We start from the raw sequence: 17,174 nt of genomic DNA, 5'->3' as shown, positions 1-17,174 counted from the left end.
GTACAAAAATAAAAAAATGTATCCCTCCAGTAGGTTGTCTATGAACACTCTCTCAAAGTAAATATATTCAATGCATTCATAAACAGTTAAAGGAGGGACAACAATCTAAGTAGCTGTCTATAAAGGGTCTAATGGTAAGATCAACAACAGTAGAGTAGAGCAGTCAGTAATGGAGTGGCTTCTTAGATAGTTCTGTCAACACCCTTCCTTCAAAAGGAACTGACTCTCAGTTCATCTAGAATCTAAAACGTTTTATCGCATCCTTCTTTGCTGAATCTGAATGTTTTTGTAGTGTTTTATGTACAATAGTTTGTGAACAATCATTGCTTCTCACATTGATCATTTTCAACTCCACCATAGTAGTAAATTTAAACAAAACCTATACTGTGCTAGGATTATTGAAGCATAAAGAATTTGTGATGTTTCATCATAAGGTACATAGTTTATTATGTACTTTTAACTAAAAATGTTTTGCACAGGAAGCTTATTAGACATGTCTTACAGACACTAATATTTTTACTACAGCTCGGTACCGAGTGGATTTAGAGTTCTCGCGTTTTGTGAAATAATTTTGCTTTGGTCCTAAGTATATTCGCCGTTTTTGTAATCCTGGACCTAGTTTTTCTTGATAACTGGGTTTTAAAATTGCCCTGGCTAAAGAAGGGGCTGTTCTTAGCCAGTAACACAGCTGTAATCATGCACATTTAAATCTATTGCTTAATACATACCCACAAAAATATAACAACTATCAAGAAATCCCTACCTAATAAGCTTTCCAATATTTATTTCAGCATAAACGGAACGATTTGTTCCAAGTGTGTCGAGGCTTTGTGCCACAGTTGCAGGCCCGGGGGAGCAATATGTTGCCACAAGTCAGACGGTATCCACACCTCATCTGTCACAACTCTTGTGTTGTTGACGGACCAATCCTCGCTTTATTCTCAAAGCGATTGGGTTTTGTCTTGAGGATAAGCTAGTTTTATCTTCATTTAAAGTGACAAATGCTATGTATGATCTTAAACCTTTAAAATTGTGGTATATAAATTTCCTTTAGATTTGTGTATGATTTGTCACTTAAATTATAATTATTATAAGATAAATATAATTGTTTTATTAGTAGGCTTTCAATTCTAATTTTGGATTTAATGAATCATCTTCTATACTATTATATAAAAATATAATGGTGTCTGTCTGTATGTGTGTTACTAATAGGTGCAAAAACTACTGAACCAACTGGGCTTAAATTTTACAAAAATATAGTTACCATACCAAGGACCATTATAGGACTATTTACATTTCGATACTGACCGTAGGCTTTGCCCCTTTGGTTTTAAAAGTTCCGAGGTGAACATTTTAAAAGTAAATATTGATTGGTCTCCATGACTGCGATGAGAACACTAACAATGTTTGTTTACATTTGCTTTGACATTTAAATGTAAACAAGAAGAACTGCTAAACTGCATATTTCACAATTTCAGACACCTGATACAAAGAAATTTAATATAATATTTTCCATAACTACGTAGGTTTATTTTAATCTAACCTTTTATCATGGATTATTTATTCTAAAACTATGTCAATGATTATAGAAAAAAAAGATTCTATAACCGTTGCTGTATCAACTCCGGCTCTGCTTTGGATTTTTAAAGCGTCTAAGTTATGAAAATAATGTAATTGATATGTTTTCATGGAAACAGTATGAAAATTACAATGTATAGATGATTTGCATGAATTTGGAGGCTACTTTAAATAAATTCTAACTGCTTAACATGTGTTAGATTAACTTAACATAACTTGCACATCACATTGTTTTTTTCAAAAATAAAATGCTATTGCAGATGAATTTAGACTAGACCAATTCTAAATCCAAAAACCAGCTTAGTGGGTAGCCTCACATATGTTAAATTAAATAGCCCATGTGTTTTAGTTTTTCCACGAGTTCTATTAGGTTTTCCCTATCTGCTAGATGGTTGAGACGCGTTATTTCTACGAAGTTTTGATTAGTTGTCGATACAAGTTCAAAAACTTATCATGAATCTGAATTTGCGACGCCAAGTTGTTTAGTTTGTGAAGCAGTTGTAGTTTTATAATATTCCTAGGTTCGTTTATTACTCGACAATACTCCGTAGTTCCGTGATTTTAGCTTTGGAGTTTTATCTGGGTGAGTTGTAATCACGAGCTTTTCAAATAAATATTCAAAATATTGTTTGTAAGATCCAACTAATGCTTTGCAGATTTCATTGTGCCTGCAGACCTAAAAGATTTTACTAAAAAAATATAAAGGGTAAAATATACAGGGTGAAAAAAGTCTGGAAACGGCTTAATATCTTTTTAACTAAATCCGTTAGAAAATTCAAACCTTTCACACCAACTTACATGTATATAAACTACTTTTTCCAAGCATTTTCACTTTTTTTATCTCTACTAGGGGACGACCCATGAGTAGGTACATAATCTTTAATGTAAGCATAGGTTGATATGCACATCATTTAAAAAAGGGTTAGTCAAGTGGAGTTCATTGCCGGAAACCGCGTCTCAAAAGGTTCATCCGTTACAAAATGGCGGCTGTTCAAAGTTCTTGTGGAATATACCTGTACATGCCTTATACTTGGTAAATACTCGTATTAAACATTAGTTTGAGAGCTTAAATTGTATTTTAAAGTCAAATAGCTCATAGACTAAGTTTTTTCAACCTTCAAAACAAATTATAAGGCTTGTGCAGGTATATTCCGCAAGAACTTTGGACTGCCGCCATTTTGTAACGGATGGATCTTTTTTGACGTGGTTTCCGGCAATGAACTCTACTTGACCAGACCTTTAAAATAATGTGCATATCAACCAATGCTTACGTTAACGATTATGTACCTACTCCCCATGGGCCGTCCCCTGGTGAAGGTACGAAAATGGTAATGCTTGCAAAAAGTAGTTTTCATACACGTAAGTTGATGTGAAAGGTATGAATTTCCTAACAAATTTAGTTAAAAAGATATCAAGCCGTTTCCAGACTTTTTTGTCACCCTGTATGTCTGCCATCAAATATTGTACATTAGTACAGTGAGCACCAGCAACTGAATATTTTCATGCTATTGTAGTTACATTGCTTTCAACCTAAAAATTAACTGAACTACATCATCGAAGTTGCTCAATAAAATACAGTACTATGAAAACTTGTTTGAAGGGCAAAAGAGATTAAACATCAACATAGTGTGTAATGTACAAGGTTTAACAAAATTTAATTTACTGGATCAACCTTCGTTTGTTACCCTTAAAATTTCAAGTAATTGCATGATTTATGACCCAAGCTGTTTCTTTTCCAGGTTGGGAGGCCAAGGAGGAGAGGCCAGTAGCTTTACTGACGGAGCCGGACTTTGTTGGTCCAATGTCTAACCTGACAGTTCCTCTAGGCAAGGAAGCGGTGCTGTCGTGTCTCATAGACAAACTAGGGAAATACAGGGTGAGTTAAACAAACCTGAAGGTAAAACTTGTATATTCAACTCCATAGTACCTACAAACAACAAAAACTGGTATTTTCTGATGTATCAATCTATGAATAACGAACACTTTAAAAAACCATATCATGTGCTTTAAGAGGTAAGAGACGTAACCGAACGATATAATTACAGTAAATAGCAAAAATACGATATTTGTGCAAGAATACAATTCAATCAATTACTGTCCAATTTCAAATACCAGTAAGATAAAATAATATATAAAAATACATTATATTCAAACAATCTATATAAACGATGACTTCATATGTCAATTTACATTACTTTGGAGGTTGATGGTTGTGGCCATAAAGCCATATTTGTAATCCACATCAACTGGTTGATGCTGAATTATTACTTGAACTACTGAGTTTTGCATAGTAAAGGTCTATTTTGGATGATGATACTGTGCATACGTGGTTTGAAACAGAAAATGTGCATATAAAAGTAAATAATTTGTATTTTTAACAAAGCTTGGATATAAATAACACCAATTATGAACTGTGGCTTTCATCTACAAAGTACTACTATAAATAGTCCAGTGTTGGTTTTACTATTTCAAAAGGATATTTATAAAATAATAGAAACTTCAGAGAACATACAGTTTAGCCTTGTGGTTAGCGTCTCGGACTTAAGTGCTAAAGTGTTGGGTTCAATTCCCAGCACATCTTAAAGGTGCTTAAGTATTTTTTTCTGTAACTCATCAAATTAAAATGTCGCTGACATAGACATCAAGGAAAACATAGAAAAATATGTCAACAAATTACAAAAAGCTTTAAATAGTAAAACGATAATTCAAGGCACAGCAAGAAAATAATTTAGAAAGAAACTCTCCTATTATTTTTCTTGACACAATGAAAAATGTTTATCTTTTACGTAACGTACATGGATATAGGATAAACAATTTTAAATCATATAGTGTTAACTTAACATTATCAAGGTGAATGTTGTATAAACCACCTAAAAACTATTGGTTAAATAGTTCTAGTAATAAACTTCCCTTAAAATCACTGGATTCAACAAACTTCTTTAGTGCTCTTAGTTATAATCTACTCACATTATAAGGAATTGTAACAGTCCAGTGATGCTTCCTGATATTCCTAACTGTTTTCCATGTCAGGTTGGCTGGCTCCGCGCCGAAGACCAAACCATCTTGAGTCTTCATACGAGGGTCGTCACACACAACTCCAGGATATCAGTGACGCATGACAACCATCGCAACTGGCAACTGCACATCAAACAAGTCAAAGAATCTGACAGAGGATGTTACATGTGTCAGGTTAACACGAACATCATGAAGAAGATGGTCGGCTGCATAGACGTGCTGGGTGAGTTGTGTCTATAGATAATCTTGTTATGCGTAAGCTTACAATTGTTTGCATAACTCTATGCGAAACGAAGACTTCTTATTTTCCGAAAGTTCATACTTTGGTAAAGGTAAATAATTCTATGGAAAGCCATACCATCTGAAAGATAGAGTACTTATTGTGATTTCATAACGTTTGCATGAGGGGATTACCGGCTCCATTCTGGAAAAAAACTGTTGATTTTTGATGGTTCAAATCTGGAACCAGCTAAGTTACACTTATCTTTTACACGTTGGGGTTAAAATAAGTATGATTGTGTTTTGCCTCGATGTAATGATAATGATATGATATTGTGATTTGTTTTACGCTATGAATTTCAAACCAAAGTGTTTTATTATCATTATTTTATTTTACCTACTTCCCCAAGTTGATCCAGTTAGAAACTTTAAATTGTTTCAATGAAGTTAACATTTAAAAACCCATTGTTAAGTCCAATTTTAGCCCATATGTTCGATAACATTAACATTGTATATTCCTGTTTATAACCAGCAAAGAGCATATAGCCAAGTATTTCGATGGAGAACTTAAAACGTTATTTCATGAGCAATTACCAAAACTTGAAAGGAATTTAACACGTTTGGGAAGTTTTAATATGCCCTTTTACTTACAAAACATCGACGTAAAAATACTTAGTATGGGTGTGTTGCTAGCCTAGTAGTTGGTAGACATCGGTCCGGGAGGGGTGGGTTCGTCTACTACACCCAAAAACTTATGGGTTTTTACTACAATCCTAAAAAGCGTTTGAATAACACCCTATCTATTCTCCTCTGGAAAAACGCACAGGCGTTGAAAAGAACAAGAAAGAAAGAAAACCTGTACTTCCAATACAATCGATAACCTAAAACACATTATCTCACAATTACGTGAGATACGGACGTTATTACGTCACAACTAACACCATCGGATTTCAAGACAAGTCTAACTACTGCGATGTTAAACGTTGGATGACATTTCCACGCAGGTAACTGCTGTTTCATCTCCCGCCATTACGATCACAGACTAAGGCACTTAAGTTTTAGTGATAATTACCGTTCCCTGTGCGACCACCTCGATTAGCTGCGCTGTTATAGAGTAATAGCTCCGGTGGAATTTGTAACACTTAAACAAAGGGTCTCGGGACTGTCTTTGTTTGAAGTGAACTCGGTTAGGAAGTTAGTTAACTCAAAGTGACAACTTGAAAGAACATGTATTTTATGTTTGAGCTTGCTCTTACAATGTACCGGATTTTATTTCGCTTTATATACCATTTCGCTACAAGAATGAATTCTGTTGTAAGTTAGTAGCCCTAGATAAAAAATAAATATGTTATCTACTTTCAGGTAATGTTAAAGACTTAACTATATATTTTAGTTATGTGGTAAAACAATCTTATTTCCAACACGATAATTGATTTTCATATCCCAATTATATTGTTTTTTTTTCGATTCGACGTTTATTACATTATTCTATTTAAAGGGAATTATAATATATTCTTTTTGAAGAGCGACACTCATAAAGCGACCAAGTTTCATGAGTTTTAATTATGTTAGACTCTAAAACAACGTCATTAGACAAAATGAATAATTTTATTAACTGAAATTATCAGTTCATAGACTATTTTACTGTTCAAGGTTTGTTTGAGGGACATTATGTAAAATTTTATATGTAAGTATGGGGTTGTGAAATAACAGCTAATGACGTTTTTTTCAGTTCCACCAGACATAATCAATGACGAGTCGTCTTCAGACACGTCAGTGCAGGAGGGAGAAAACGCTACTTTGATTTGCACCGCCTCAGGGCATCCGACTCCTAGAATCTTCTGGAGAAGAGAGGACCAGGATGGCATCATCATACGGAAGGGACCGAGGGACATACTGAAATGTTAGTAGACAATGAACTAGTACAGTCCCAGTAGAAAATGGTTAAGGGCTGAATTGGGATTTACTAACACAATAATGACAGAGCAGCCTGGTCTCTGAACTTAGGTCCCTGAGGTATCTGGTACAAATCCTATCGATTACAATGGATTTTATATATAAGTGATAATGCTGTGAACTCAATGCCTAACCTAAACTAAGTTAAAAACGGTCCTAAGCTTAGACCTTAGTGCCCTTGGATGTAAAAGTAGGTGAAACACAACAATTAACTGTCATCTTTAAAGGAATTGATAGTCAGTCCTAAGAAAAAATATGATCAATTACTTAACAGGTTGTATTGATCATGTTTAGCTACGCATTGGCTCTTAATTGTTGTTCTGATTATATATTTTACGATGTGCCTATCTGTTGAATCTGAATTTCCATACATGCCATAAATGTATCTAAAACTCTAATACTAGTAAGATTTCAATGTTGTTAAAGGCAATGGTTCTTTAAATAAACAAAAGAGGAAGGTGATTTTCATGAGTAGTTTCTATGTCCATATGTATTTAAGAGATGTATTGACACTGATGGATCCATATGTTTTTTTTTACCTTTTATTACTTTCATTGTAAGTTCGCGTATTTAAGTAAACAAATTACGATGTACAGTTGGTTAAGTTTAACATAATGTTAAAATAACGGTTTGCTAAATACAATTTTTTGTTTACTCGTGTAAGTTTAAGTTACAATAGTTCTTATTCTAACACATGCTTGTAAATAGACTCACCTTTTTAGCATGTAAGCCACGGTTAACAAGGGATTAGCCTACATAATAGTTTAACTGACAAATTAACATATATCATACGAATACGTACGTACTTACTTTAATTCATTTGGATTTGATATATTTAAATAAATACATACAAAAGAAGTTTCTTGTATAGGATAATCTTTGATTTGTTTTGTATTGTAATAGTGGACGCGTACAATGGCAGTGCGATGACCTTCTGGAAGGTAGACCGAAGGCAAATGGGAGTCTATTTCTGCATCGCCAGCAACGACGTTCCTCCAGCGGTCAGCAAGCGGGTCACCTTCAATGTCAATTGTGAGTTGCCTCTATCATTCAATATGGTATAAAACTGCTTTTAAAATATGATACATAGCACCTGGATAGTTTATTATTGATGTATAGCCCACCCTTTTACACAAATTACCCCTATAATTACTGTAAGGACACATATGAGCCTCTTCATCCCTACTTGTGCAAAGATAACACTTCATTTTTCCATCATTGTTTTTCTCTTCAAAAGATTTAAGCTTGTACCCAGCATGGTACCCACATTTTACAGTGACACTTGCACTTGTTCACTTTAAACTTGGAAATATCTTGCACAGGATGGTTCCCGAATAAGACTGCCTTTCAGCCTGTTCTTGTTCTTTGTTTGTTTACGTCGGCAAAATCCAAAATAGATAGTAAACATTACTTTCACATAGCAAACATCCTTTTTGGAAGTAAGCAATATAATGATGAATTTTCGCAGGTGACAAACACGTAACGAAAACATTTCACAGTAGTGTAGTGAGAAATACATTTTAGCTGTCAATATCTACCTGAACCTTTTCTCAAAATCACATTTTATTACTTAATGATTTACTTAAGATTTTCTGATGAGTCGCAATAAGAAAGCACACAACATTTTATAGTTTACATGTTAGTTATATATTTTTCTTTGAACGTTTCAGTTGCTCCGGTCATTAAGGTGCCCAACCAACTTCTAGGAGCTCCTCTGGGAACGGACGTGCAACTGGAGTGTTACGTGGAAGCCTTCCCAAACACAATCAACTACTGGATAAAAAACCGTGGGGAGATGCTCCTGGATGGGTAGGTTTAAGAACTAAGCAGCATTGTGAAAATAATAAGGGGTTTAACTATTACTTTTTTTGCTAAGGTTGTAATTATTTTTTTTTTCATTTGCAATAGATGGTGCTTTGATTAAATAGTGTTAGTCGATTTCTTGTTTTCTTAATATATTAGGCTTTATCTCAGTTTAGGAATTTTCGAATTTGACAAAATGTTACAAATCAAGAGAATTTTTGTTTAAGCATAAAAATATATAGTCTTTTAACAAATAACAGGTTGGCTATTTAAAGTTAACCCTTAAATATGAGAAACCCTTACTACTAGAAAACATTACCGTGTATAAAAGTACGAGACTGTTTGAATAGGTTTACGAAATAATGAAATCTATATCTATAAAAGAGGAACTATGTATGTGTGTGTGTGTGTGTGTATGTATATACGTTATGGACTCCGAAACCGCTCGACAGATTGTAATGAAACTTTCAGGCATTATTAAGCATCTTTCAAGGATGGTTCGAGTGAAGTTTGGTGCATATCTGTCAAAAGGGCTCTGCCCCAGAGGGTTTTAAGTGGGCCAATGTCAGACTTTTTGATCTACAATGTTTACAAATAAATATAATTTAAAAGCAGATGTTTACTTTTACCAACTGTTTTGTAGGTTCGAATAATTACAACATTCTGTATTAGCATTAGTCATGATTTGAAATAGTGCCACAGTGTTTCTACAGAGTGCAGCACAGAAAACTATTTTACTTTTGAATAATTCCAAATGTATTAAACCCCAATCGCAGCACACCTGTGCACTTAACAACGTTTAAATTCTCTAATGTTAAATATTAAAACATAAAGAACTTTATCAAAGTATTATAAACAATAAATGGGATGACTTTTTAAAATTTATGACAACAGCTAATTTGCAATCAAAAGGTGAGTGAGCGTAGCGAACGAACATCAACCTGGAGGTGAGTTAGCGTAGCGAACGAGCTAACCTGAAAACAAGTGAGCGCAGCGAACGAGCTCCAACCTAAAGGTGAGTGAGCGTAGCGAACTAACTTCAACCGGGACTTGATTGAGCCATGCGAATACTTATGAAGTTAAACGGGGCAAAGCCCGTGGGTACAGCTAGTGCATAACTAAATTTAAATGTTCAACAAGGCCAATATAATAATTTGTTTTTCTGACAAGCGCTTTCAGAAACTAGGTTTTCATCGTCATGCTGTGTTTACACTAGTACAAAAAGTAAATATTTCAGTTTTTTTTTATAAGCACTTAAATGAAAACACAAACGTTTATTCTAGAAATCACATGTGTAAGACTGCGTTGAAGAGCCTACTTATTTCATGAGTTTGCTGATAAGGGATAAAATGGTCAGGATCACATTGATGTCACATAAGTTACCATAGCCACCAAGCCCTTAGACTTAAGAGGCCTCAGACGCCTATTACTTTTATAGTATTTCTAGAAAGGGGGGTCTTTATTGGAGGTTCGAAATTTACTAAGCCAGACGAGTTTTTTGGTTGACAAGAATGGCAAATAATTTATCTGAACATGTTAACTTTGCATAATATGCAACCTAAAACGTAAAAGGGGTTAAATGTGTCTTAGGGGTTGGTGTTGGCTACGATTCCTGAGACCGTTAATTCCATCAGATTGTTAGAAATTAGAATAAGAACAGAATTAGAATCAGACGACAACTAACGAAAAGAGTAATTCAGTGATAATATTATTCAAACAGTTAGTTTAACATGTTTTTTATCCAAATAATTTAGCCAATATCGTGTGTAATGTTAGCAAAAGTATAAATATCAACAGTAATTAGCCTAAAGCTGAGGGTGATTGTAGAATAAGTTAGTTTTTAATGGATTAATGGATTACTGGAATGTTTAAAATTATAATGTAAAAACTCATATGCGTAAAACCATTTACTCTAAAAATGATCAGGAGCAAACTCGTTCTGTTTCTCTTTGTCTAAAGTCTTAAAATGTAAACAAATTAACAGAATGGAATCCTATAAGGCAAATGTAAAATTTTTATACGTTTGCACTCTCATTATGGAGAAAATTGATTTTTCCTGGCTATACCACTGGTCTAGAACTTATTTTTGACGCAGAATTTAGTTACACCATAAGTATAAATGTGATTCTTGGCACCGATTCCAAAGTCGAAGCAACAAGAGCTCAAACTTGATTTATTATATATATGAAATATTTTAATTATAGTCATAATGTAATCTATACACATTTTTAATATATAAGTTACATCACATACAAAAAAGGCCAATTCTCTGTGGTTATATTAAATAACACAAATGAAATGTAACGAATTATATTCCTAGTCCCATAACTTGCACATTTAAAATATATTTATAATATATATTGACAAATAATATTTCAAATATATTTCTTTTATACATTTCCAATATAAATTTTCTATGTGGGAAAATGTATTTTACTACAGTGTAGATGATAAACAGATAATTTACTTCTAAGAGTGGGATAAAGAGAATTTACCTTGTTTATTAATATTAATTTGGAAAATTAACACTTAATATAGAGTTTGCGTTTTGTTTGATTTATTAAAGGAAACTACAAAAAATGGGGTGATGTACTTTGCAGTTATTCAGTAAAGCGCTCTCAACAATTACACCGGAGGACAATAAAAACTGAACGGCTTTGAGCGGCACGATTGATTTAATTTTTACAACAGTCTGAGTTTAAGCCATTGTCTTAATAGCTCTAGCAAAAATCTTTTGCTGAGAAGGGGTTTGTAAATAAACACACATTTCATAATTAATTTATGAAAATTAGCTCAAAGTTTCAAAACACATTGAAAACATCTTGACCAATATGAACTAAGCCAATCATAAAGAATATCCTTAGGCAAAATTATAAAACAAACAATTATTACAAAATGAGAAAGAGGAAAACAGTATTTAAAAAATAAACACTAATATCCATTCTATATCAAATACGGTCGAGTAGATTCTAGAGTTGGATTGACAAATGGTGAGCAATTAAAGTACGGCAGAGTTAAACAAATGGAGTCCACTTGAGCCTCGAACAGCCCTACAGTAGAGGGGCACAAATGGCAGTATTATCTCATAATGTACTCCATCGCTCGCTTTACAAATTGCTTTGTTTTATTGCCGATACATTTATTGTGATCTCAACTTGTTCATCTCTTTCATTGACATTTATTAGTCAAGTAGAAACCTTTTATTGTCAAATTGAGTTTTTATTTTCATACTTTTTATACAGTATATAAACTGAATATGTTTGGAAATAAATCATAGTTTAATCTTATTTTATAACTTTGGATGTTTTTAAGGACATTGCAGAAATAATGTTTAGATGGATTAAGCTTTTTAGCATCAACATCTTAAAAGTGTCATACAAACTCTTACAAACCTTAAAAATCCGAATTATACTTTTTTAATATTTAGTTTATACCCAACAATCCTATGATTTCTAAAATAACCATTTATGATTTATTTATGTTGAGGAGTGTAACAATATCGTAAATAGTATAATACTCTAAATATTTAAGGAATATGATGTTTATGTCACAGCAATTCTATATGTTGAAAGTTTGTATATTTCGGAGTTGATGTTACAAAATATGTAATTGTTTAGTATCACTTGTAACATCTACCAGCAGGTCACTCAAAGTATTATTCATATTTTGCCCGAAATGTTTTTTTACGTCGTTGTTTTTAGTTTAATTGTAAAAATGTGTACTTTCCTGATTGATTTACTACGAAAATAACTGTTACGATACCTTATCAAGTTGTACATTATTGAATCAGAGTAAACAAACGAGCCAAAGCTTTCATTTAGTTTTTCAGTTGTTGATATCATCTAGTTACTGCGAACTGAATAATGCTGATTGTTTCAGAGTGAAGTACTCTATCCACGAGAACAGATCCAACTACAAGGTTTTCATGTGGCTGATCATCAGGCAGTTCAGCCAAGCAGACATTGGCACGTATAACTGCGTCAGCACAAACTCACTAGGTCGTGCTGAGGGAACTCTTAGACTTTACGGTAAGTTCCTTAAGGAATCAGAATGTAAATCAGAACACAATTAGGACCAGAATGATGTTAACCACATCCAAGTGCCACGATTAGAAAAGTCCCTTGAAGTTTATCATCTATCTTAAATTAAGTCAATTTTCTCTAATATTTCAGTACATATCTTTAAGTGATGTATATTTATTTTCTCTCTGTGAGAGCGTACTTCTGAAAAGCTTTTTTTTTGACATTAGGTATATTACTTTTCTTTTCTGTTAATATCTGGATTATTACGTGCTATAAATAATTACTTCAAAAAGGTATCAAACATATGGTTGAGATTGGTTAGTGTTGGTTTTACTTTCGTGTAAAGCGAAATTTACCTGTTTCACTTTGTATTTTTTACGGAAATTAAATAACGATACGTCTTATAACACTTAAAACATATATTTACGCTTATACTGTTATTCACAAGACGGTAAATATATGTTTTAAGTGTTATAAGACGTATATTTATTTACTTTCCGTTAATTTAATAACACGTACAATGCTGATCAAGAAGTAATTTTTTTTCTATTTGTATCAATATGTTAACACGCAAGATAAAATGTTTTCGTTTCCAATTCATTGATCGTTGTGTGTATCCTTTTCCAGTACAAACAATCCTCACTATAAAATAAGCTAAAAAAGTAACCTAGGTTACCTACCTACTCAAAAGATACGACCTATTATTCGAAAAAATGCGTTACTCATATTACACTAGATAAAAATATAAAATAAGGTACGCTACAATATTGTATAAGACATTTTGTGTACTTTAGTTTGCCTATGGTGTTTTGCATTTGTTTATTATCCCTTAACCTTTATTGATAGAAGTATTTTTTCCTCAATTAAAAAAATAAAAGATCAATATTCACCCTTAAAACCCAAAACGAAACAGTTTCACATTTGGTTATTTTTTAGTTCTTAATAATGTTTGTTTCTTTCAGAAATAAAAAATTATTCAAAGTTACAACAACGAGGTAAGCATTCAGCCTTTTTTGGAGGTGAGTTTTTGTTTTGTCAATGAATGTCAATCACTAGATTTCACTGAAATGTTCAAACCGTGTTTCATCACCTCCTTTGTAAAAATATAAAATAGTTTCATATAAAAATAAACTCATCTGTTCATAAATCCATGGCAGTTTTATTTTGTACTGAGACATAAAAGAATTCGAATTGAAGAATAACGTGTGTTTTATTTTCACGTAATACACAGTGTATAGTTTTAGGAATAAAACAATCATTAGGGAACCTGTCCTGTACTACCATAGATAAAAGTACTACCTAAGTTATAAATCACATTGTTTCGATATTGAAAATATTCGTATCGAAATGGTCACGTTTACTTTTAGAAGTAGTACTGTATAATCTATTACAATTAGATATTTTAGTCCTTACTTTAAACATGAAAATCATAATCACTAGAACCAAAAAACTAAACATACCTTTTACTGTATTACTCGATAATAATTCAATATCTTTCCAAGGTCATTGATACATTTTATTACCAAGTTAATATTTTCACAAAAAATGTTTTACTTAAGAACTTGTAAAAATGAATGTGACAATGTCTATTGGCAACAAGTTTAGACAAATTTATATTTACAATACAATACTAAGTGAGAAGATTGTAAGACTGGAATAAGTTTGTTATTGTTTAAACCCAATGATCAAAAGTCGATAAACATAAATAATCCCCTCTTAACGAAACTGTCTGTCCATTAAATGACAGACGGTTAACGAATTTACGAGTATTTGCATGAATTTATTAATTTTAACAACAATAATACGTACTGATTTGAAAACCCTTTCAGTTAACCTATGGCTTGTTTAAGTTTTTGAATAAAATTAACAATAAATGGCTTTATGAATATAGAAAAAAAACGGTAGTTGTAAAAACGTATTTACCTAATGCAAGTACTGTGAATATTCCAGTGAAAAACAGTGGCACTAAAGCCGTAATTTCACATTGTGCTGATTCCAAACTATGAACAGTTTTATTTATGATACATCATCATTGCGAATTACACGATGTTTCCAGGTCCATCAATATATATTTTCCTTCACTAAGGGCTTCTTTTCTTGCTCTATACCGATATATTCATTTGTCCACGAGCCTTTAGGCTCTCTGCTCCAAACTGGTAAAATAACTCAACACAAATCTTCTCGTTCTCAATACAAGTTATCCGTTCTCTTCGTAATTTAACTATTTATTTTCTTCGAAAGGTGAATGCTTAGTTTTTATTCTTAGTAATAGATTTCATAGCTATGATCTACTTAGCTAGCTAGCTTTCTCTAGCAAATAGTTTCATTATAAATAAGTTACTGTTATGTTTATGATATACCATAGCTTTTCGAAAACTATTAGAAGAATACAGTTTGACTAGTTTACATAAATACTTTTGTCTTTGTTTTATTTTATAAGATATACCTTAATTCAGCCTACTAGGTTTTTCAAACTTTTTTTAAAAATGATCTTAATTTACACTTTTGATAATATTTTGCTGCATTATGATTAGGTATATTTAACCGGATATGCAATAATTGTTACAAAGACTGTTTATTATACGAAAACAAACATTAGGGTACTAGTTTAAAGTAGGTCTACTAAATATAGTACTTGTATTGAAAAATGTATCTACCAGTTTATTATTATTTATTATTTATTTATTGGCCAAATAAATGCGAATGAGTGCACGGTATGCAATTAATGAGGTGAACAATTTTAACCTAGATACAGTTAAATGTTATAGCTGATCAATATTGACTAATCATTTATAAAACCGTTAAGCCATCTGAATAATTTAAATTTAAATGTTAAAGAGCTAAAAAAATTATTATAGAAAAAAGCTTGGGTCCCTTTCTATGTAACTACATTATTCGTATTACATGTTATTTAACTGGCTTTAAACCGATATAGTTAACACTATTATTTGTCTATACTAAATTAGCTTTTAGGGAATTTCCCTATAGGGAAGTAGCTATTACTTTAGGTGGCACGGTAAGACCTATGCCTGGGACCGGTTTACTTTCCGAATAATTTCCGTCCGATTTTGATGAAATTTGGTTTAACGGTGTAAGGTGGGATAAACTTGATTATTTTCGCGAAACAGCTTGATCGGACCATGGGAACGGGGTTTTACGGGGTGTTTTAAGGGTTAAAAATTGGTTTATCTAATTTTTGACCCTAAAAACACAAAAGTTTTACTGTGTTTCTTTAGACCTTTTTAAGAGCTTAAAATAACAAATAATTTAATATATCTAAGTGTTTTTGTACGATTATTGGCAACGGAGAAAATTAAAAAAATTGCAAATTTAAAACCCCTATATTATTCTTATGGAGAATATTGTAAAATGATGTTGTTTGCTTGTCTATAGATATATTTTGATCAAACTTTGCAAATTTATTTAGTTCATACTTAGCTATTAATATTTTACTAAAAACCACACTTTAATAGTTTCCTTGTAGCAGCAAACTTAGGTACTCGTTAAACTTAATCTTATTTTAATAGATTTAATTGAACATCAATTTAGACAAATGAAAATTCGATTAGTCGGCAGGTTTGTTGCGGTGTGTTTATTTTAAATAATATAAACATGGTTTATGATAAAGCAATAGTAAACACAATATCATTCAATAGACACGTTAATGTATTACATTGTTTGTACCTTTAAAAATAACTTGGCAAATGTGACCGACTTCTCGTCCATAATGTGGTTTCTGAGTTCCAAAAGTAGTTAGTTTTTATCAAACATGTGTTGCAGGATTGGCGGAAACCACAAAGAGCCACACTTCCGCTTCCAACGGAAGTCGAGAAAACAGCGATTCTTCCGGAAGCTGTCTGTTAGCGTCCTCTCTGCTGTTAGCTTCCGCCGCCATTTTGTCATCGAGGTAACCTTTTTGAAGGTGACATTTCCACGACTGAAATAAGTGTTTCCTTCCCAAGAGGACTCGATGGGTTTTCACAGTGTTGGCAAAAAGGTTTCTTCCAATTTAGAATTGAAAAGCTTTAATCCTTATTTTTATTAACAATCCTGTTAGGCAAAGGAAAATTCGCTGTAAAAAACAGATTATTAGAAGAAATAAAAAATATATAAAGACAGGTATTAATAATTTCTAATAATTTTATTTTTAAGATAGAAAAAATATTTGTTAGTAAAGATTTATTACAAAAAATATTTTATAATAAAAGAACCATGTTAAAACAATTTGTTTTAGTTATAAAAAAAAGATAATTTAATTAGTCTTCTTGCCAATCCTGTAACCTTTGAACATGTATCTTCTAATTAATGGTGGACCCTTTCTATACCACCTTCATATTGTTCTGTGATGCTTAGCAACTTTGTTCGAAATAAATTCATGTTAGGTGTACATTTGTAAAACTATAATGCTTAGAGCGTTGTTTTGAACTGAAAAAAACTTGTATATAACAACTAAAATGTGATACTATGTTTGTAACAGGGTGGTTATAGTTGTAGATGTATAGATTATGGTATAATCTTAGTAATCCATTGATGCAACAACCTAATCTGTTTTAAATTTATGTAATATATTATATTTGAAAA

General features: G+C 32.2%; 1 protein-coding gene across 1 annotated transcript; it reads left to right on the top strand.

Annotated features, from left to right (window-relative positions):
• Positions 1–3,339: 3,339 nt before the first annotated feature.
• LOC129002283 (lachesin-like) lies at positions 3,340–16,704 on the top strand. Its single transcript, XM_054429969.1, has 7 exons — positions 3,340–3,454; positions 4,609–4,816; positions 6,545–6,715; positions 7,672–7,800; positions 8,439–8,577; positions 12,451–12,599; positions 16,374–16,704. The coding sequence occupies exons 1-7, from the start codon at positions 3,380–3,382 to the stop codon at positions 16,502–16,504; spliced, it is 1,002 nt and encodes a 333-aa protein (XP_054285944.1). The 5' UTR covers positions 3,340–3,379; the 3' UTR covers positions 16,505–16,704.
• The last annotated feature ends 470 nt before the right edge of the window (positions 16,705–17,174 follow it).

The sequence above is a fragment of the Macrosteles quadrilineatus genome, unplaced genomic scaffold, assembly GCF_028750875.1.
Source record: "Macrosteles quadrilineatus isolate MER2022 unplaced genomic scaffold, UCM_ALF_1.0 Scaffold_9__3_contigs__length_116548681, whole genome shotgun sequence".
Taxonomy (NCBI): Eukaryota; Metazoa; Arthropoda; class Insecta; order Hemiptera; family Cicadellidae; genus Macrosteles; species Macrosteles quadrilineatus.
Note: the sequence above shows the minus strand (reverse complement) of the source record. Positions and strands in the feature narration are given on the sequence as shown.

Excerpts from the sequence above, each read along its gene's own strand:
- LOC129002283 (XM_054429969.1), top strand. The coding sequence starts at position 3,380 with ATGTCTAACCTGACAGTTCCTCTAGGCAAGGAAGCGGTGCTGTCGTGT. Across the intron at positions 3,455-4,608 it reads ACAAACTAGGGAAATACAGG|GTTGGCTGGCTCCGCGCCGA; the intron begins GTGAGTTAAACA and ends TTTCCATGTCAG. Across the intron at positions 12,600-16,373 it reads GGGAACTCTTAGACTTTACG|GATTGGCGGAAACCACAAAG; the intron begins GTAAGTTCCTTA and ends CATGTGTTGCAG.